This window comes from Recurvomyces mirabilis, assembly GCF_035927965.1.
Source record: "Recurvomyces mirabilis strain CCFEE 5264 chromosome Unknown scaffold_11, whole genome shotgun sequence".
Lineage (NCBI taxonomy): Eukaryota > Fungi > Ascomycota > Dothideomycetes > Mycosphaerellales > Teratosphaeriaceae > Recurvomyces > Recurvomyces mirabilis.
The window spans coordinates 41,750-57,559 of record NW_027041945.1 but is presented as its reverse complement, the minus strand read 5'-3'; the positions used below and the strand labels follow the sequence as shown (position 1 = coordinate 57,559).

At 52.6% G+C, this 15,810-nt stretch overlaps 6 protein-coding genes across 6 annotated transcripts; 2 read left to right on the top strand and 4 right to left on the bottom strand.

The window, feature by feature from the left end:
- Positions 1 to 275: 275 nt before the first annotated feature.
- Positions 276 to 1,183, bottom strand: LTS14_004715 (uncharacterized protein; the record flags this gene model as incomplete). Its single annotated transcript, XM_064837415.1, has 2 exons — positions 276 to 665; positions 719 to 1,183. 2 exons carry the CDS (start codon positions 1,181 to 1,183, stop codon positions 276 to 278), a joined length of 855 nt encoding a protein of 284 aa, XP_064694738.1.
- A 610-nt stretch (positions 1,184 to 1,793) lies between these two features.
- LTS14_004714 (uncharacterized protein) lies at positions 1,794 to 2,669 on the top strand (the record flags this gene model as incomplete). Its single annotated transcript, XM_064837414.1, has 1 exon — positions 1,794 to 2,669. The coding sequence occupies one exon, from the start codon at positions 1,794 to 1,796 to the stop codon at positions 2,667 to 2,669; it is 876 nt and encodes a 291-aa protein (XP_064694737.1).
- Positions 2,670 to 3,200: 531 nt separating this feature from the next.
- Positions 3,201 to 4,386, bottom strand: CCP1 (heme peroxidase; the record flags this gene model as incomplete). The annotated part of the gene is made up of 2 exons (XM_064837413.1): positions 3,201 to 3,836; positions 3,889 to 4,386. The coding sequence occupies 2 exons, from the start codon at positions 4,384 to 4,386 to the stop codon at positions 3,201 to 3,203; spliced, it is 1,134 nt and encodes a 377-aa protein (XP_064694736.1).
- An 853-nt stretch (positions 4,387 to 5,239) lies between these two features.
- Positions 5,240 to 8,482, bottom strand: LTS14_004712 (uncharacterized protein; the record flags this gene model as incomplete). Its single annotated transcript, XM_064837412.1, has 1 exon — positions 5,240 to 8,482. One exon carries the CDS (start codon positions 8,480 to 8,482, stop codon positions 5,240 to 5,242), a length of 3,243 nt encoding a protein of 1,080 aa, XP_064694735.1.
- Positions 8,483 to 10,189: 1,707 nt separating this feature from the next.
- On the bottom strand, positions 10,190 to 10,678 carry LTS14_004711 (uncharacterized protein; the record flags this gene model as incomplete). The annotated part of the gene is made up of 2 exons (XM_064837411.1): positions 10,190 to 10,595; positions 10,644 to 10,678. The coding sequence occupies 2 exons, from the start codon at positions 10,676 to 10,678 to the stop codon at positions 10,190 to 10,192; spliced, it is 441 nt and encodes a 146-aa protein (XP_064694734.1).
- A 2,831-nt stretch (positions 10,679 to 13,509) lies between these two features.
- LTS14_004710 (uncharacterized protein) lies at positions 13,510 to 14,671 on the top strand (the record flags this gene model as incomplete). The annotated part of the gene is made up of 3 exons (XM_064837410.1): positions 13,510 to 14,337; positions 14,397 to 14,523; positions 14,574 to 14,671. 3 exons carry the CDS (start codon positions 13,510 to 13,512, stop codon positions 14,669 to 14,671), a joined length of 1,053 nt encoding a protein of 350 aa, XP_064694733.1.
- Positions 14,672 to 15,810: the final 1,139 nt, after the last annotated feature.

Below are 15,810 nucleotides of genomic sequence, written 5' to 3'. Positions count from 1 at the left end.
CATTGCATGGATCTGCCGTACAAACGACATGATGAACCTGCAAGGCCGACCATTTGCCCATAGGAGCAGCAGCAGTGAACGAGACTCGAAATGAGATCGAGCATTGCCTTGTTCTGATTGGCTAATGAACAAATCGCCGAGCATGCCCCGAGACCTGCTTCCAGCACGATGATGATCATGAACACTTCACACTTTCAATTGCTCGACCCTAAATGCGCCGGCATGTGGCAGCGAGATGAGCGAATCAGGCAAGGATTACAGCGTACGATCAGTAGCTAATTCGTGTCTGTCGGATCCCAATCGGTGACTAAATACTCATCCAAGCCATCCATAGCCTTCATATCCCCCTGGTCAATCGCGAAGCCACCAACCTGCGAGTTCTCCTCAATACGCTCCTTGCGTACACTCTTCGGCAGAGGCACATAACCGTGCTGTAGGCTCCACCTCACCATGAGCTGACCAGGGGTACACGAGTACTTCTTTGCAAGCGGAACAATGCTAGGGTGCTTCATACGTAGCGCTCGTGCAAGCGGAGCATATGCTTCCACTACTATATCGTGGCTCTGACAGTATGATGTGAGGTTTGACCGGGTGTTGAACGGATGGACTTCGATCTGGTTCACAGCGGGCTTGATGCGTGGTCTGCTGTTGAGCAGCTCCTCAAGCTAGATGGTCGTCAATGATTGGAAACATTTGACATTGTTTCCGTTGTACTAACATGCTTTTCGCCATAATTCGATACACCACCGATCTTGACTTCGCCATCCTGAATCGCATCCTCAACAGCTCGCCAACTGTCCAGCCTGGCTTGCTTCCCACCATATGGACTATGCAGCAAGAACAGATCAATGTATCCAAGACCGCACTCCTTCACACTGCGACTGATGCTCTTCCTTGCTGTGCTGTAATCACTATTGCTTGCAAGCTTAGTCGTGTAATGTATGTCCTCTCGCTTCACATCCGGATGCGACTTCAGGTAGTCTAGTATTGCGTGCCCCACTTGCTTCTCATTGTGATACATCTGTGCCGAGTCCACAGCTTTATAGCCTGCTGCTAGTGCATATCCAACTGCTTTCGAGGCTTCATTGCCGTTCATCAGGTAAACGCCCAGATGGATCCGTGGCATTGACAGGCCATTGTTGAGGTTGATGCGGCTCGCGAGGGAGAAGGTCTGGTCTGCCATTGCTCGTAACATGAAGGTCTTTGGATAGTAGCAGAATGTAAGGAGGAAGGAAGACGTAATGCTTAGGCTTGATGCTGGTGTGTACAGAGCATGACGTATCTCAATGGTAATGCATATCTCGACGTCGATCGCCTTTCGCGCCTCTCTTCCCAGCTAGACATGTTTGCGGAGGTTGTGGAATTGGACGATAGCAGACGCTGTTGCTATGCCATACGAAGTCTTAAAACGATTGCGATACGTCTGCGTATAATTCCGTCACTAGGGTAAGATGCATATCTCGGCGGCATCAAGATGGGATGGCGTCGATCAAAATTGCTGCAGGGCCGGTTTCGCAACCGAGATCTCGATATCAACCATCTGGTCTTTGACGAGCCGTTTTGCAGCTTTGGATTTGTGTTTCGCTATGGATGTCGACTGCAAATCACTCTTAGACCAGCCGTGTGACTTCATAGGCACGTCAAACAGAGTGAGACGTCGATATGGCGTTGGATTCACACCATCGCCTTCACATCCCACTCCGCGTCTGAACGCCACCGTCTATCACTTCCAATCTAGCAGCCCCATCCAATCGGTGTAGGTGTCATCGACCATTGATAGAGATATGCCTATAATGGGCAGCATGTGGCCGCAGGGCGCTCACGAGGATGCTTTTACCAATAGTTCGCACCGGCAAAACAATGGTGGCATCCATCTACCATCATTCATGGACGGGCCTAGCGACGCGCAAGAGCAGCTTGCTCCTCCCATGACCAACGATCCAGACTTCGACATACTGGATTGGCACCCTGCATACCAGTCCTGCCAAAAGTACTTCTTGGATCACGCACAGCATGAGCCTGCTACGCAAGCACTTTGTGCTCTCATCAATATCAGACTGCCGTACCAATGGCTGAATACTCCAATCACATCGTCAACACCATCCCAAGCTGCTCCCAACAACGGGCAGTTTAATTTTGGGTCGTATAACAGACCGAGTGGTGTGCATAGCCCGCAGAATCAGCGGACAGGTCAAGCTACGCCTACCTTCGTCTCGCTGGTACCCTACATTCGCAGACTAGTGGTGACAGCCTTCGACAAGCCACCAATATTGCATGGACTGTTCGGCGACGACTATCTGAGGGGCGTGCTCCCTCACATCGATTGCGAACGACGAAACTACCTCTTCGCGGCGAAACACGGAGGTTGGCGAACGTGTAAGAAGCAATACGATGAAGGAAGTGGAGGAGGCGGAGACGAGACGGTGCCATTTATGAAGCCGTTAGATCAGGCCAAGATGGAAGAGTTGACAGCCGCCGAGAAGGCGTGGAGTAGCTGGCTGGCTATGGAGGACTGGATGGTAGGACCCCGAGCACCGGAAGATCAGAGTTCAGGTGGGAGTCAGCCATTTGGACAGAGTGGCACGATGGACAACAGGCGGGGTGGCGGTAATCCTTTACCTGATGGCTTGCCTGAAGAGGGTAGAGATCGATCGTACAGAGCACATTGAACAAGACTGTAAAAGTTCATAAAGGACTGTGCATTCCCCTCACACACTCTAAGCACTGCCGAGATGTGACGTGCGCTTGGATATCGGTTTTGGAATGGATGGCGAAGTTCTGCCGAGATTGTATCCTTGGAGGCAACGAGACTCATCCCACTAGCACCGTTGACGTTGGCTTGATCCAGACCTCGTCGCATGCCAGAGCCTGCGGATCGTGCGACTGGCAGGTCCACGCGTGGTACGGCATGTTGCTGGAAGCTACGACAAGCCATCAGAGGCTACAAGACCAGTTCGCAGACCTAGCAGAAATAGAAGAGCGGACCTGAGATGAATTATCGAGGAATGGCTCGCATGCTGCGAACGGCTTGGGTGCGACAAATGAAGTTATGCCGTGATGGCTGTTCGACCTCTTATCACGTCTATGTTTATGATTTACTATCTTACAGTAATGTACACAAAGGAGTCAATACTTTACGCCCTTAGGATCTAACGCCGAATGCGATGCCAGACATCTCCCAGCTGTCTTCAGCAAGCTATCTACTCCGTTCTCCTGAACACCTTCTTTGCCTCCTCACCCGTGGTGAATGGTACGCCAAGCTCGACTAGCGTCGAGATCACATCCGAGAACTCCTGTAAGAAGACATCTTGATCCTTAGCATACCTCTCAACATGCGTGCGAAAGTCCTTGTCCTTGATGAGCGCATGGTCGGTAGGCAGCATCATCAGAGTCTTAGTCGTGCGATCCTCCAGCTGCTTGGGACCGTTCCATTTCCGGTAGTCCCATTGCTCGTCCAGAAGAAGCTTGTAGTAATCGTTCGTCATGGTGATAGGGGAGAAAGTCCAAAGGCCTTCAAAGCCAGAGCGATCGGTATGGCAGCGATCAATGGCATGAGCGCCGGACAGAGCGACAATTTCCTGGTCGTTGAAGCCCATCCGGCCGAAAATGCCGCGGAGATGGTCGTGGCCTTTTGATCCGTCCGGCAGACGTCCATCAGGCGTACAATAGCTCACGTCGCGATCTTGGCGGCCCGGTCGCCACTTGATGTCTGGTCCACCCATCTCCTGAATAGCGCAGACGGAAGCAAGAGTCCAAAGATCAGAGTATGTGATCCATGGGAATTGCTCATGGACAGGCTCAAGGAAGTCGCGAGCTGCTTTGAGGCCGGCGTTGGCCTACGAATATTGTCAGGATTTGTCAACAGTGCGTCGACGGCTGAATACATACACCATGATCTCCTTCCGGCGGGAATCTCATTGTCGTCCCGTTTGACCCGCCGGTGCCAGTCAACTTGTCGAATGTACCGGACGCATGCCAGCCAAGGCGTAGGATCACTGGTCCATATGAGCCATCGTCGTACTCGTCTTCGTCCAGTAATCTCTTCGCAATTGCATCATACACCTTCTGGTAGTCCTCCGTCGTGGGTTTGCCGAGCCCACTGGTGGCCCCAGCAGCACTGGAAACCTTCACAGGATCGATGGCATCGAGCTTCATCGACTTCAAGGCGAAAGCATAATATCCTGCTCCAGCCAACAGCACTGCCGCCGCTCCACCATATAATGGTGCACGTTTGCTCGACGGCTTTGGTGTCTGGTTGGCGTAGCTCCGCCTAGAGCTGATCTTTGGCCCTAATGTGGCGAGGCGGCGAGGAGTAGTGGTCCTGAATGCGAATGCTGTTTGTGTGTGGTGTAGAGCGCGCGATAGTGTTCGGCTGGCGGTTGCCATGATTGTGGTAAGGGACAATGAAGGCTGAAGTAGACAACCACAGACCCAAGTCTCAATTCTAGCGATCTCTAAAGTGATTCAACGGTGCTTTGTAGTACATCAAGAGAGGACGTAAGAGCGTGAGCAGATCACATGCATAAGCAAATGGCGAGTTGTGGGTAGTAATCTGCTCGCCGAACCAACGCCACTGCGCCCTACCCTTTCTTGTCCCACACTTGCAACACTGTTCATCGGTTCCGAAGTGCGAAAGTGCTTACCAGTCATCATATCCCCAGTCTCACGACAGAATGGGCATTTGCTTTCGCCTTGCTCCCTCTGTGACCCATCGGCGGGTCCATAAATCCTATGCTCCCGTGGTGGAATGATACTGTCTTTATCGTTAGACCGTCTGTGACTATTTAGAGACTGTGCATTGCCGCTGTCAACAACTTGGTTCTGCTGGCGTCTGTACTGAGACGTGTGCTAGTTAAGATGGAAAAGTCGATGTGAAGCTCGTTTCCTTCGTGTTGATTTGGTAGCGCCGGCATACGAGCCGGATGAGGCTGAACCCAAATTGACAGATCTTGCTCGCTGCTCCCGAAGAGGCAACCTTTGGGCGAGGGTAACACGAGTCATTGAGATCCCGCTGACGCCAATTTCGACCTCACATTCATTACACCATAGCATATTGTATGCATGCGAGCAGTGTTTCATTGGTAAAGGGTCGTTACAGCCGTCCTATCTACAGCAATACACACATTCATATAACACAAACTCCAGAGCGCCGCTCGCTAGCTGACAGAACCATGAAAGGCCACTACCCAGGTCCTCGTTGTTGCTTGAAAATACAAAGCATCTTCGCATGCCTGTGCACTCAGGCAGCCTTCGCCTTCTCGTGAACCAAAAGATCGCTACCAGTCGCAGCGCCTTCGCTAGTATCCTGGCCCTCCTCCTCTGAAGTCGGAGGGAGCATTATCCGATCACCCTCTGATCGTGCCCGCAAAGTCTTGATCGACTCTTCTCGGCGCAGATTCTTGACGCTGTTCGTCCGGCTTAGAGCACCATCACTAGCGCTTCGTAGACTGATACGATCCAGGTCTGCGTTGACGACCCGCAGACGAGCTTTCGGTACAGTGAACATGACCTGAACATCACGTCTGCTGGCCGCTCCCTCTACGTCCCATTCCTCCTCTGCCTTTTGCTTCTCGAATGATGACCGCTCCGCTTCACCCCAATCGCCAGGATCAGGGTCGTCACGATATCGAGGCCAGTGGCCGTCTTCCCAGTCCTGTTGGCCCCGCTTTTTCTTCAACAGTGCTCCGCCGTCAGACACAGTACGGCGCGGCGCACCGCCGGGTCGATCCCTTGAGTGCGAGATCATCAACGCTTCTCGCTGCTCATCCAGAGTCCTCTCGGCATTGCTGGTCATACTGAAGCTCCTCTCGCTCATGGAGACTACATTCAGAGCTCTTCGCAGGCTTCCCATCCATCCTTGACGCCTTCTCGGCCCTAAAGCTGATGGTGGACCCGAGTCATCATCGTACAGTCTCGCAGTCTTCGCTTCTCGGGTAGAGCTTTGAGCGGCCATCGCACGCTGGTAAGGGTCGTCGCTGTCGAGCCGTGGACGACCACCAAGCAGCGCCTCGCCTTGGCTTTGTAGGGCGACAAAGTCGGTTCGGGCAGTCTTGAAAGACTCATCATCTGCATCTGCACTGTCCGCGCCAGCTATATCCAAGGCTTTCTCGGTTGCTGGGGATCTTGCCCGGCTACTGTAGTAAAAGGGTGATTTCCTACCGCCATTTGTAGACATGGTATGGCTACGGCTTTCATTTGACGAGCTCTGAGAATGCTCGGGACTGCGATTTGAGGCTGCTCGTGCTGCAGCAGCTGCGGCTAGTATGGCGCCCGTCCTGGTTTCCATGGTGCGCGTCACGGAACTACTGGAAGTGGTGGATCGTGTGCTCAAAATCGAAGATGTCCTTTCGTCACTCTTGGTGGGTGAGACCCGACCAGTGGTGGTGTCGATGTGGAGTCCAGCATCCGTCGACCGCGATTGCGTTGGGCGTACTGTGGAAGAGTCGGTCGAATTGGTGTCCGATCGTCCAGCTACCTGCGCAGGAGTCCAGCTGCCGCTGACAGGCTTGCGCCTGATTATTGATGGATTAGGCACTTCTGGAGACACAGGATGGCTGCGCAACGGGTTGGGCTCGCCATCAAGGAACGGATCGGTGGAATTAAGCACCCGCTCGACCTCCTTCAACCGCCGTTCTGCATCTGTCAAGCACGTGTCCGCACTTGTGGGTCTTGCACCAGCATCAGTGTCATCTTCGTCCTCGTGTTCAGCTATAGGTGGGATGTTGCCGCTCCCGCGACTGATACGCTTGTCATCGTACCTTGGAGCTGCATGATACTGGTAGCTCCTAATACCAACGCCCTTGCGCAAGCCTCGTGTCGGGCTCGGAATGTTCACGAACAAGCCAGTAGCACCCGCAGTACCAGCTTGCTGCATTGGCTCTTCGCGCGGCGGATAAGCGCCGCTATCATGATCCCACACGTTCCAAAATCGGCCGACAGCTGCTGCATCTCCTCCTTGCCCATCGATACCGCCATCTGTCAGGAACTTCTCGTCGGTCGGGAGAGAGCCATCGGATGATCCAGACAGTAGAGTGCGGCCACGAGCTTCGCGCGCAAGTCGCAATCGCCGATTGTACCAGAAGTAGAATATGATCAACCCGATCAATATCGCCGCACCAATGCCAAGACCAGCACCGAGTCCTGCTTTCTGGGATACGTTGCTTAATGCGCCGGTTGTGTGAGCTTTCTGTTTCGATGCAGCATTCGATGGCGTGTATGAGTCAATCCATGTACTGGAGCTGGCATTGTAGAAATAGATCTGGCCATTAGTAGATTGTGCTCCGCGCCTTGCGAGCTTCGACGACCCACTTTGAATTTCATAGCCACCCACAATCATCATAATGTTCCCGGGTAGCATGGCAGCGCCATGCCCGTACATTCCACCCGATGAGGGCGCTGCACCGGCAGAGGTCGGTACGCTCCAGCTCCAGTCCCCATTACCACCAAAGCCCGAGCCGAGAGTCAATACTGCAAATTGCGGTTGTGCAGGTGTGTTGACATCACCCACCCAGCCTCCCATGAGAATTACACTGGTGCCGTCCTCGCTCAACACAGCTGTGTGCCCCGATCTCGGCTCCACCAGAGTCTGATTTTGGCGAGAAGATAGAACAGTCCTGCCATTGGACGGCTGGGACACAGGTAAGAACGTCCAGGTCTGCTGCGGTAGCGAGAAGACTGCAACCTGTGACATATTGATAAATGCCGTCTTCGTATGCCCACCAAGGAGCACAAAATTCTGCTGCTGCTTCTGCGGCTGGTTGTTTGTACTAGCCGTGAACGTAGCAGCGAGCGGAGTGATAGAGAAGCCAGCTTCCGGTATGGGCGGCCCTTTGCTGGCTACCATACCAATATCATAATCAGTGTATCCAGTATTGCTATCTTGCGACAGCGTAAGCATCATGTTAGAGTAGTCGGCCGAATTCGTCCATGTCGCTGTCGTGGCATTCGGAAGGGGACACATGCCACCGAAGACGAACATGCCAGTGTTCGTCTCGTCAGCATCAGCATACTGGGAGAAAGACAGTCCACTAGCCAGGAAATTTGGACCAGTGACCGCTGTGCCATTGTCCTGCTCTTGGTTCGTAGTGCTGGACTGGGCCCAGTTCCCATTGCTGATCGTGCTTGCGTCTGCTGTATATCGCCATAGTTCTGTCCCATTCGCGCCTTGTGAGCAGTCCCCAGCCAGGACAGTTATGTTTCCGCTGGCATCGATTACAGGCGTATAAGGAAGTAGACTACTGCCCTTCAGGAAGGGCAGCGTCTGCGAGGAGGTAGTGAATTGTTCAGGTGCATTGTAGACTGCCTTGGTGAGGTCGACGGTCTGGAATCGAGATGCTCCCACGGCGGATGTAGAGGCTGGAAAGATGTAGGCGTAGGATGAGTTGGGGCCAAGCAGTACTCGAGCAGGATTGTATGGCAATATCTGGCTCGACACTGTCCCAAGGAAAGCCAGAAGGCTTGCTATTTGGGTTGAACGTGGCATGGGGTGCGTTCGAGGTCCTTGGTCGTGAAGATGCCGGCGGGTCGCGGATGCGGTGCGGTCTTGGATCCAGGGTGCTGGGCTACGGCATGTTCGTATACTAATGCCTTCTCATTCTTCATAAAGGCATATATAATACATCCCAGAACTATACCGACGATATGACAAGCGTGCAAGAAAGATCGTCAACAGTTGTGAGGACAGTCGGCACTCCAAACCTGGTGCGCAAGCCGAAGCGTGACCTTGATCAACAAATGGCCGGAGCCCAGCCACATTCGCTATCTGCGATGGCGCAACAGGGCACAAGATGGCGAAACTTGACCACACCAAGGCCATGCGCCTTGACTAGCTCCCTTGCTGTGTCTCGATGGCTACTGTGGTTGGCCGCCATCGTATCTGCCTTTCGGCAGGCGTTGTTGTGGCCGTTGCTATGGAGATGTTGGAGCCACAGGGTTCATGGTTCATGGTTCAAAGTTTATATCGGACCCGCTCACGTGTCGCGGTTCATTACCAGGTACTTGGATAAGAGGATTATGTACCTCTTGGGAAAGCACGAGCACGATCAATTGATGGGACATACGCATACATGCTACACCACATGCGAATTTCGCCAAAATCGAAAGCTAGTTGTTTATCATTCAATCCGCCGCGGAGACCAAAAGCAGACATCCTGTTGTCCAGCGTTACTTGACTCTACCGGCGTGAGATGGATCCCACATACCAAAAGGAGTCTTTGTGATGTAACGGTCCTCATATTGACGAGACACATGATTCGGCATTGATTCTATGTAGCCTAGATTCCTGACGACCACACTTCCCGCGTCAGCTTCAAAAGATTGAGCCCTTCCACCATCAAGCCACTGCCTCTGATGTCATTTGCATAATTATTCTTCGATATCGAGTGATAGGCGTTGGGCCTGAAGTCGTGACCTTCAGTACAAGATGCCAAGTCCTACAAGCCAACACCACTGGTCCACCGCCTCCACCAGCCTTGCTACACGAAGCTGCTTGACAGGGGATGTCTACTGTTGCGGCCGTTCCATCATTGCCACTCGGCAGGGATATATTCAGGACTGTGGCCTGTTGCTGGGGGATCCACGTAGCATTATTGTACTGGAGCCAATGGAACGTTAGAGAGCTCGACGTTCCCGTGTCTTGGTCGTAAGAAGCCGAAGCATCGAAAGTGATTGTGCTGTTCGCGCGAATTGCCATAATTATTGGCAGATCGCTACATGTACCATTGACAATAATGATTGGGGGATGAGTGGTATTGGAGCCAGGGCCACGTGGTCGCAGCGTCCACTGCATCCTCGCGGCAAATTCGTGCTGGAAGGCTTCCCGCCATCGCCAGATAGAAGCTTGTGGACTCGTATAGGTCTTGTTGTTTTGCCCGACCACGGTATCCAGAGCATTCGCGAATTTTTGCTGGCCTGGTACGACAGGAGTATAGCGTACACCCCACCCACCATACTCCGGATGCTCGGGGACATTTAAGCCGTTCTGGAACGTATATAGCAGCGACGGAGAATCTCCTTCCATGATATACTCAATGTCTGGATATGCTGAGCCAAGCGGACCAATCTGAATGTGCTGCTTGAGCCATGCAGGAGACACGATCTGTGCATCTGGGCCACCAGCATCATAACCATTAACAGATATCCCTTCCCACGTTGCATCTCCGTATTGGTCAAAGCCATGAACTGAGGCCAGCTATCTAATGCTGGGAAATGTATGTCGGATCCAGAACTTGTCGTCTTGATCGGAGATAGTATACACACTGAGCTTGCTGACGAAAGTCGCCACGTCCCCAGTGCAGCGGTATGCTTGCACATACCACAGTGCTTCTGCAAGCGTGTTGACTCCACCCCATGCTTGGACATAGAGCCTTTGGCTTGAGGCATCGACCACACTGATGAGTAGTTTTGCGCCATCTGACAGAGTGCCATTTGCCTTCAGCGCCTCCAGAGCATACATACCGTATAGCTTGGGTCCGCTCTTAAGTCTCTCGAGCAAGTATGAGGCAGTCGGGAAACTGCCATCCGTATGAGTCTGGAGATTTGGTCGAACAATCTCATACTGGTTGATGATGTCGACCACGGCCTCCGGAGCGGTCGTGCTGTTCAGCCATCAGGAAGTGACAGCCACTAAACCCTCCACTGTATACATATCAGAGTGCGCAAGCATGCGGACCATCGACATGGAGTCATCTGGCTCGTTAGTGATGTCTGAAAGTATGAAGATGCGGTTTGGATTTGCCGTTAGTGAGCAACTGGGCGTTGACGCAGTGTAGGCGCTGGTCAGAAAAGTCGCCCCAGCGACGAGAGTAGCAGAACGCATGGCGCAGTGTGACCGTCCGGCGTACAGTCGAGGGCACCGCGATGTCCACCTACATGGCTGCTGCATTTAAATACGATACTTTCGTTACAATGTTGTCGCGAGGCAAGTACCCGCGGGCAAGGTATTCCATCCCCGCCCACGACTCCACTGGGGAAAGCCAGATGTCGCGGACAAAGCGACATCATGCCCACGGCAGAATCTCGTGATAAACGACCGTCTGCTGTCGGTAGATGGTGCTGCACTTGCGGCGCAAGTGAAGTACTTCTGCATAGTCCTCGGAAGCAGTTCCGCCGAAGCTCCGAGTCCCAGCCTCTCTTTTCGAGATGCCTGAGCTTGCTAGCTCTCATGCATGATCATTAGCAGGTTTGTGCCGACGTGAGCCAGCCTCACAACAACAGATGGATTCAAAGGCTAAGTGGACTTCTCTCACCACCTTATCTTCCAACCTTACGAGGTTTGTGCAGTCCCTTGGTGTTGGGAAGAGCGCTGAGTTACCAAAGCTTGGATTTGGACTCTGTACGAAAGGAAGATGAAGGACATCGCAGCATTGTTGACACTACCAGCATGTTTATTAGGTCTTGTTGTAGAGGTGCAGAGCTTGGAATGGCCTTACAGCCTACCTCGAACGGCAAGATACTACCCGGAAGATGAGGATCTGGTCAGGCGAGGCGCAGAGGTACAGCAGCGGATGGCATGGGAGACACCATTCGGTATCCGCAAGATGGGCATGGACGAGGGCGAGAAGTTCTATATGCACTATTGGGATTTTGGCAGCAATGGTGACGATACCCTTGAGACCCATTGGAAAAACAGCACTTTCCTTCAACCACCAGGTTCACCTGCTTTGAGGAGATCTGCCAATCGACACGACCACGCGCTGGCTCTCTTTGGCCGCTCGATCTTCGCCCGCCAATATCGATGTCCGGCTAATACGACAAGCTGTGGCTCGAACAGTCTTTGCTGTCCTACTGGAGAAGTCTGCAGTACCCAGGCGGGCACCACCTGCTGCTGTCCAGCTGGCACATCCTCCTGTGCATGCAGCAATTCGTGCAATACTGCGGCTGGCTATACAGCTTGCCCGAACAGTCCAAATGGCGGCTGCTGTCCTCCTGGATCTCAATGCGATGGCACGGGTTGCTTGTACGTTGGTACGGCTACGACGATGGTCACTTTGTCCACGAATACGGTCACTGCAGGAGCCAGCTATAGTACGATGACGAGTGGAAGCGGGACGACCACAATTTTTGTGCCGGTCGTCTCAGCTTCGCAGTCTGGATATACCACGACGGTGACTGTCACCACGAGTCTTAGCGGAGGGATGACCACAATCGTCAGCGCAACTACAATACTGGTTGGTGTTTCTGCAGGTTCTGGTACTACAACCAGTTTGCGATCGCAAGGCAGTCTGACCTGCACAAGTGGATTCATGTCTTGCCCAGCATCACTCGGAGGCGGCTGCTGTGCCAACGGACAGATATGTGGCACGAGTGGTGTCTGTCCAGACGCAACTTCTACCACTACGGTTACTGGTGGGGCACCTATTCGACCTACAAGTGTGAGCTCCTCAGATACTGCTATATCAGGCGCCTCGGTGGCGTCGAGCTCGAGCAGCAACATCGGCTGTCCAACAGGATTTTATATGTGCTCGGCGTATTACCAGGGTGGCTGTTGTCGAGTAGGCAGGAACTGCGACAGTACTTCATGTCCAGCGTCGGCAAGTACTGAAGTCGTCAGTTCGCAGCCGACCGTGGTAGTCCCGGTCACTTCGACGACTCTTGTAGGTGCAGCAGCAGCAGCTGGTACTCAAGGAAATTGCGCTGGAGGCTGGTACCTCTGCGGTTCTTCAGCAGGTGGTGGATGTTGTCCATCCGATCTTGTCTGTGGGGCCAGCAGTTGTTCTGCTACAGCCAGTGGGCAACAGAACAGCGGGAAGGAAGCACCAAGCGAAGCTAATGTCGTGCGATGGACTTGGAGCTTTCTGGTCCTAGCAATTGGTAGCGGCATTGGTATGCTGTGTTTGTGAGCTAGTTCTGGCAGGAACACCGCGATATACCCCTCATATAGCTTCTGAATCTTGACACTGTTTCTTTAAGATTATGCTGGCCATGCAGAGCTTCAATATCGTCTCGGCTTGTGGCGTTTGCTTTTCACATGCTTATGGCTCGTTGGTGTCGGGTATGCCCGTAGATGCATCATGATTTGCTCCACAGCTTCAAAATATATGGAGCTCCAGCATGCACCTCCATGCAATATCTCGCCGAGAGTACTTGACTACCTGCAAAAGCCACCATCGACCCCAGGACCAACTCCGCACCTCTGCTGCTGCTGCTGCTGCTGCTGCTTTTCTTCTTGCCGCATGACGTTCGTGATCATACGAGTCAATGACTAAGAGATACTAGGATACAGCTACTGGTACGACTGTACCTCGAGACCTCGAGCTTCAAGACAAGAGACCTTGACTGCAACGCATTGACGACTGCAAGTGCTCACGGCAAACAGGACAATTACTTGCAGTGTGAAGAGTAGAGCCAGCAAACACAACGTGGACACATTCGATATCCAATACACTTCACTGCTAGCGAGCAGTAGAAGCAAGCATTGCCGATCACAACGAGCGCAAACAGGCTTCATGGAGTGTTCCAAGCGGAACCTCCATAGAACGCCTTGAGGACTCCCGTCCTCAACCCACTACCATGCCTGGCCAAGATGAAGATAAAGATCGCCGCTCAGATGCTGCACAATCATCTTCATCGAACTCGGCGAAATTCCAAGGCAACCAAGCTAATATCTTCCACTTCCAGGCGAGTAAGGATGTAAGGCAGTTCGCGAAGAAATACAGGACGGAGATATCTGCATCGAGTAGTAGTCTGCTTTCGACTTTCGTGGCCTTTCCGTTGGATTTCGCAAAGAGTCGGATGCAGAGTTACCAGGCTGGGTTCATGCATACAATCAAGGATGCCTATCGTGCAGAAGGTTTACGAGCATTCTGGCGGGGAGTGGGACCACCGTTGATCAGCGTTACGACGGTGCGAACAATCAGCTTCAGCATATATCAGAAGGCGAAGTACTTTCTGGACAAATCGATCACGAAGGCCACTGGGCATAGTCCGCTCGTCATTGCAAACGCGCCAGGATCTTATCCGAACATTTACACTATGAGCTGTTTTGGGTTGGCTGGTGCGGCTTCTGGGGCAGTCATAACTACACTATCCTGCCCATTCGAGCTGACGAAGCTGAGCGAACAATTGGCTGGAAAGGTGGCAAGAGAGGCGAAGCCAGTCAATGGCAAGGCGATCGACGTCAAGACTGGCTCGTGGAATACTGCTCGACGACTAGTACGAGACCGAGGCCTGTTCCGTGGACTCTATGCCGGCTATCGGCTGCATCTCCTCCGCGACACAATCGGCACAGCAATCTACTTCACCACCTACGAATCCGCTAAGCAGCTCATGGCGAATGCGCGAGGAAGAAGTCCGACGAGTCCGTATGCTGTAGTCGTAGCGGGTGGCTTGTGCGGAATTGTGAGTTGGGCTTGTGTAAGTCTTATATTGTGAGCCTTCACACTGATAATTTTCTGAAGCTGACAACCTCGATGATTTACCCGGTCGATGTTGCGAAGACTTTGTATCAGAAGGCGTTACTCTCGGCCGGCTCGGCGCATGTTGATCGGCCGCCTATAAGGGTGTTTCAGGCGGGTGCATATAGAGGTGACATTCAAGCATGAAGAAGTGGTGATGCAGTGCTAATACGATTTCAGGTCTCGGCGTATCGGTCTTGAGGTCGTGTGTCATCAATATGATCTTCTTCAGCAATTTTGAGTTCATCAAGAAGAATATCAATGCATTGGATGTATGAGCGTTTAAGCAATGCGGGAGCTCGACTGGCGTTGTAGGAAGTACTCGGCAGCAAATGCATGGGCTGGGCGTGATGAAATTGGTGTCCGGGTAGTGCGAGAAGTGCCGGTCGAGCTGAGACGTGCTCCTGGCCAGGTAGTATATGCTGTGAATATCAAGGGAAACAATGGAAGGCTTAATCATGCGCCGTCCTCGACGGTTTCTGATTAATGGAGCGGCGTCAATCTTGTGCTCGGTATATGTGCTAAGGCCTTGTTGTCCCCTCTCGCCCTGAAGTCCCTCCTCAATCCATATCCAGGCGCCAGCTTAAGGTGTTTACTTCGCTGTGATCCATTAAACGCTGGTCCGAAAGGGCGTGGGTAGCTTAATGACGAGACTGCTGGAAATGACCACGATTCCTTAGCGATAAGCAGCCAAATTGGATTGGCCTTGACTTCTATATCCGACTTCACCTCTTCGGCCCCACCCATATACATGCATGGAGTCTGAGCAAGTAAAGCAACCACACAGAACTGAGATCGTGGCTAGCTCGGTGCTCAGGAGTAGATGGACAATAGTATCGCTAGGCCTTGCCGAATATGAGAGCTGTCCGAGAGCTACACCGAGAACTGGTAGTCAGCCGCAATTAGATTGCAGCATCAGCTGGTAACATTTGATCTCGCAATAACTGTGTAGGACGTCCGGAAAGTGATACTGTCACATACAGGGACAGCTCTAGGATGTTACCTCTGTATCGTTTATCGTCTTGTTCTTGGACACGAATGTTGAACAATAGTTCAAAGCGTCGACATATCGCGGGTTGCCGCCCTACAACGATATCATCGTTCCTTGAGCGTCGCATCCGATCAAAGCCGAAATATCACGACAGCGATGAGGGACCCACCAGCGCCGCTTCTCAAAGTCAGGCGACCTCGGTATTACGACAATCGGCTTCCATTGAGTATGTTGTGCTGGTCAAGGCTTGCTATGCAGCAGCTTCTGAGGCTGTCTGTTGATATCAATTGAGATGCTGCCAAACATACTACAGCATCCAGTCGCTGAGTTCTGGTCCTTCCCGGGAAGTCTGATATGTATGAGCCCGGTGATCGATTCTACATGACGACCAGCGACGGTTATACCAAGCAAGTGTGCTACAGAAAG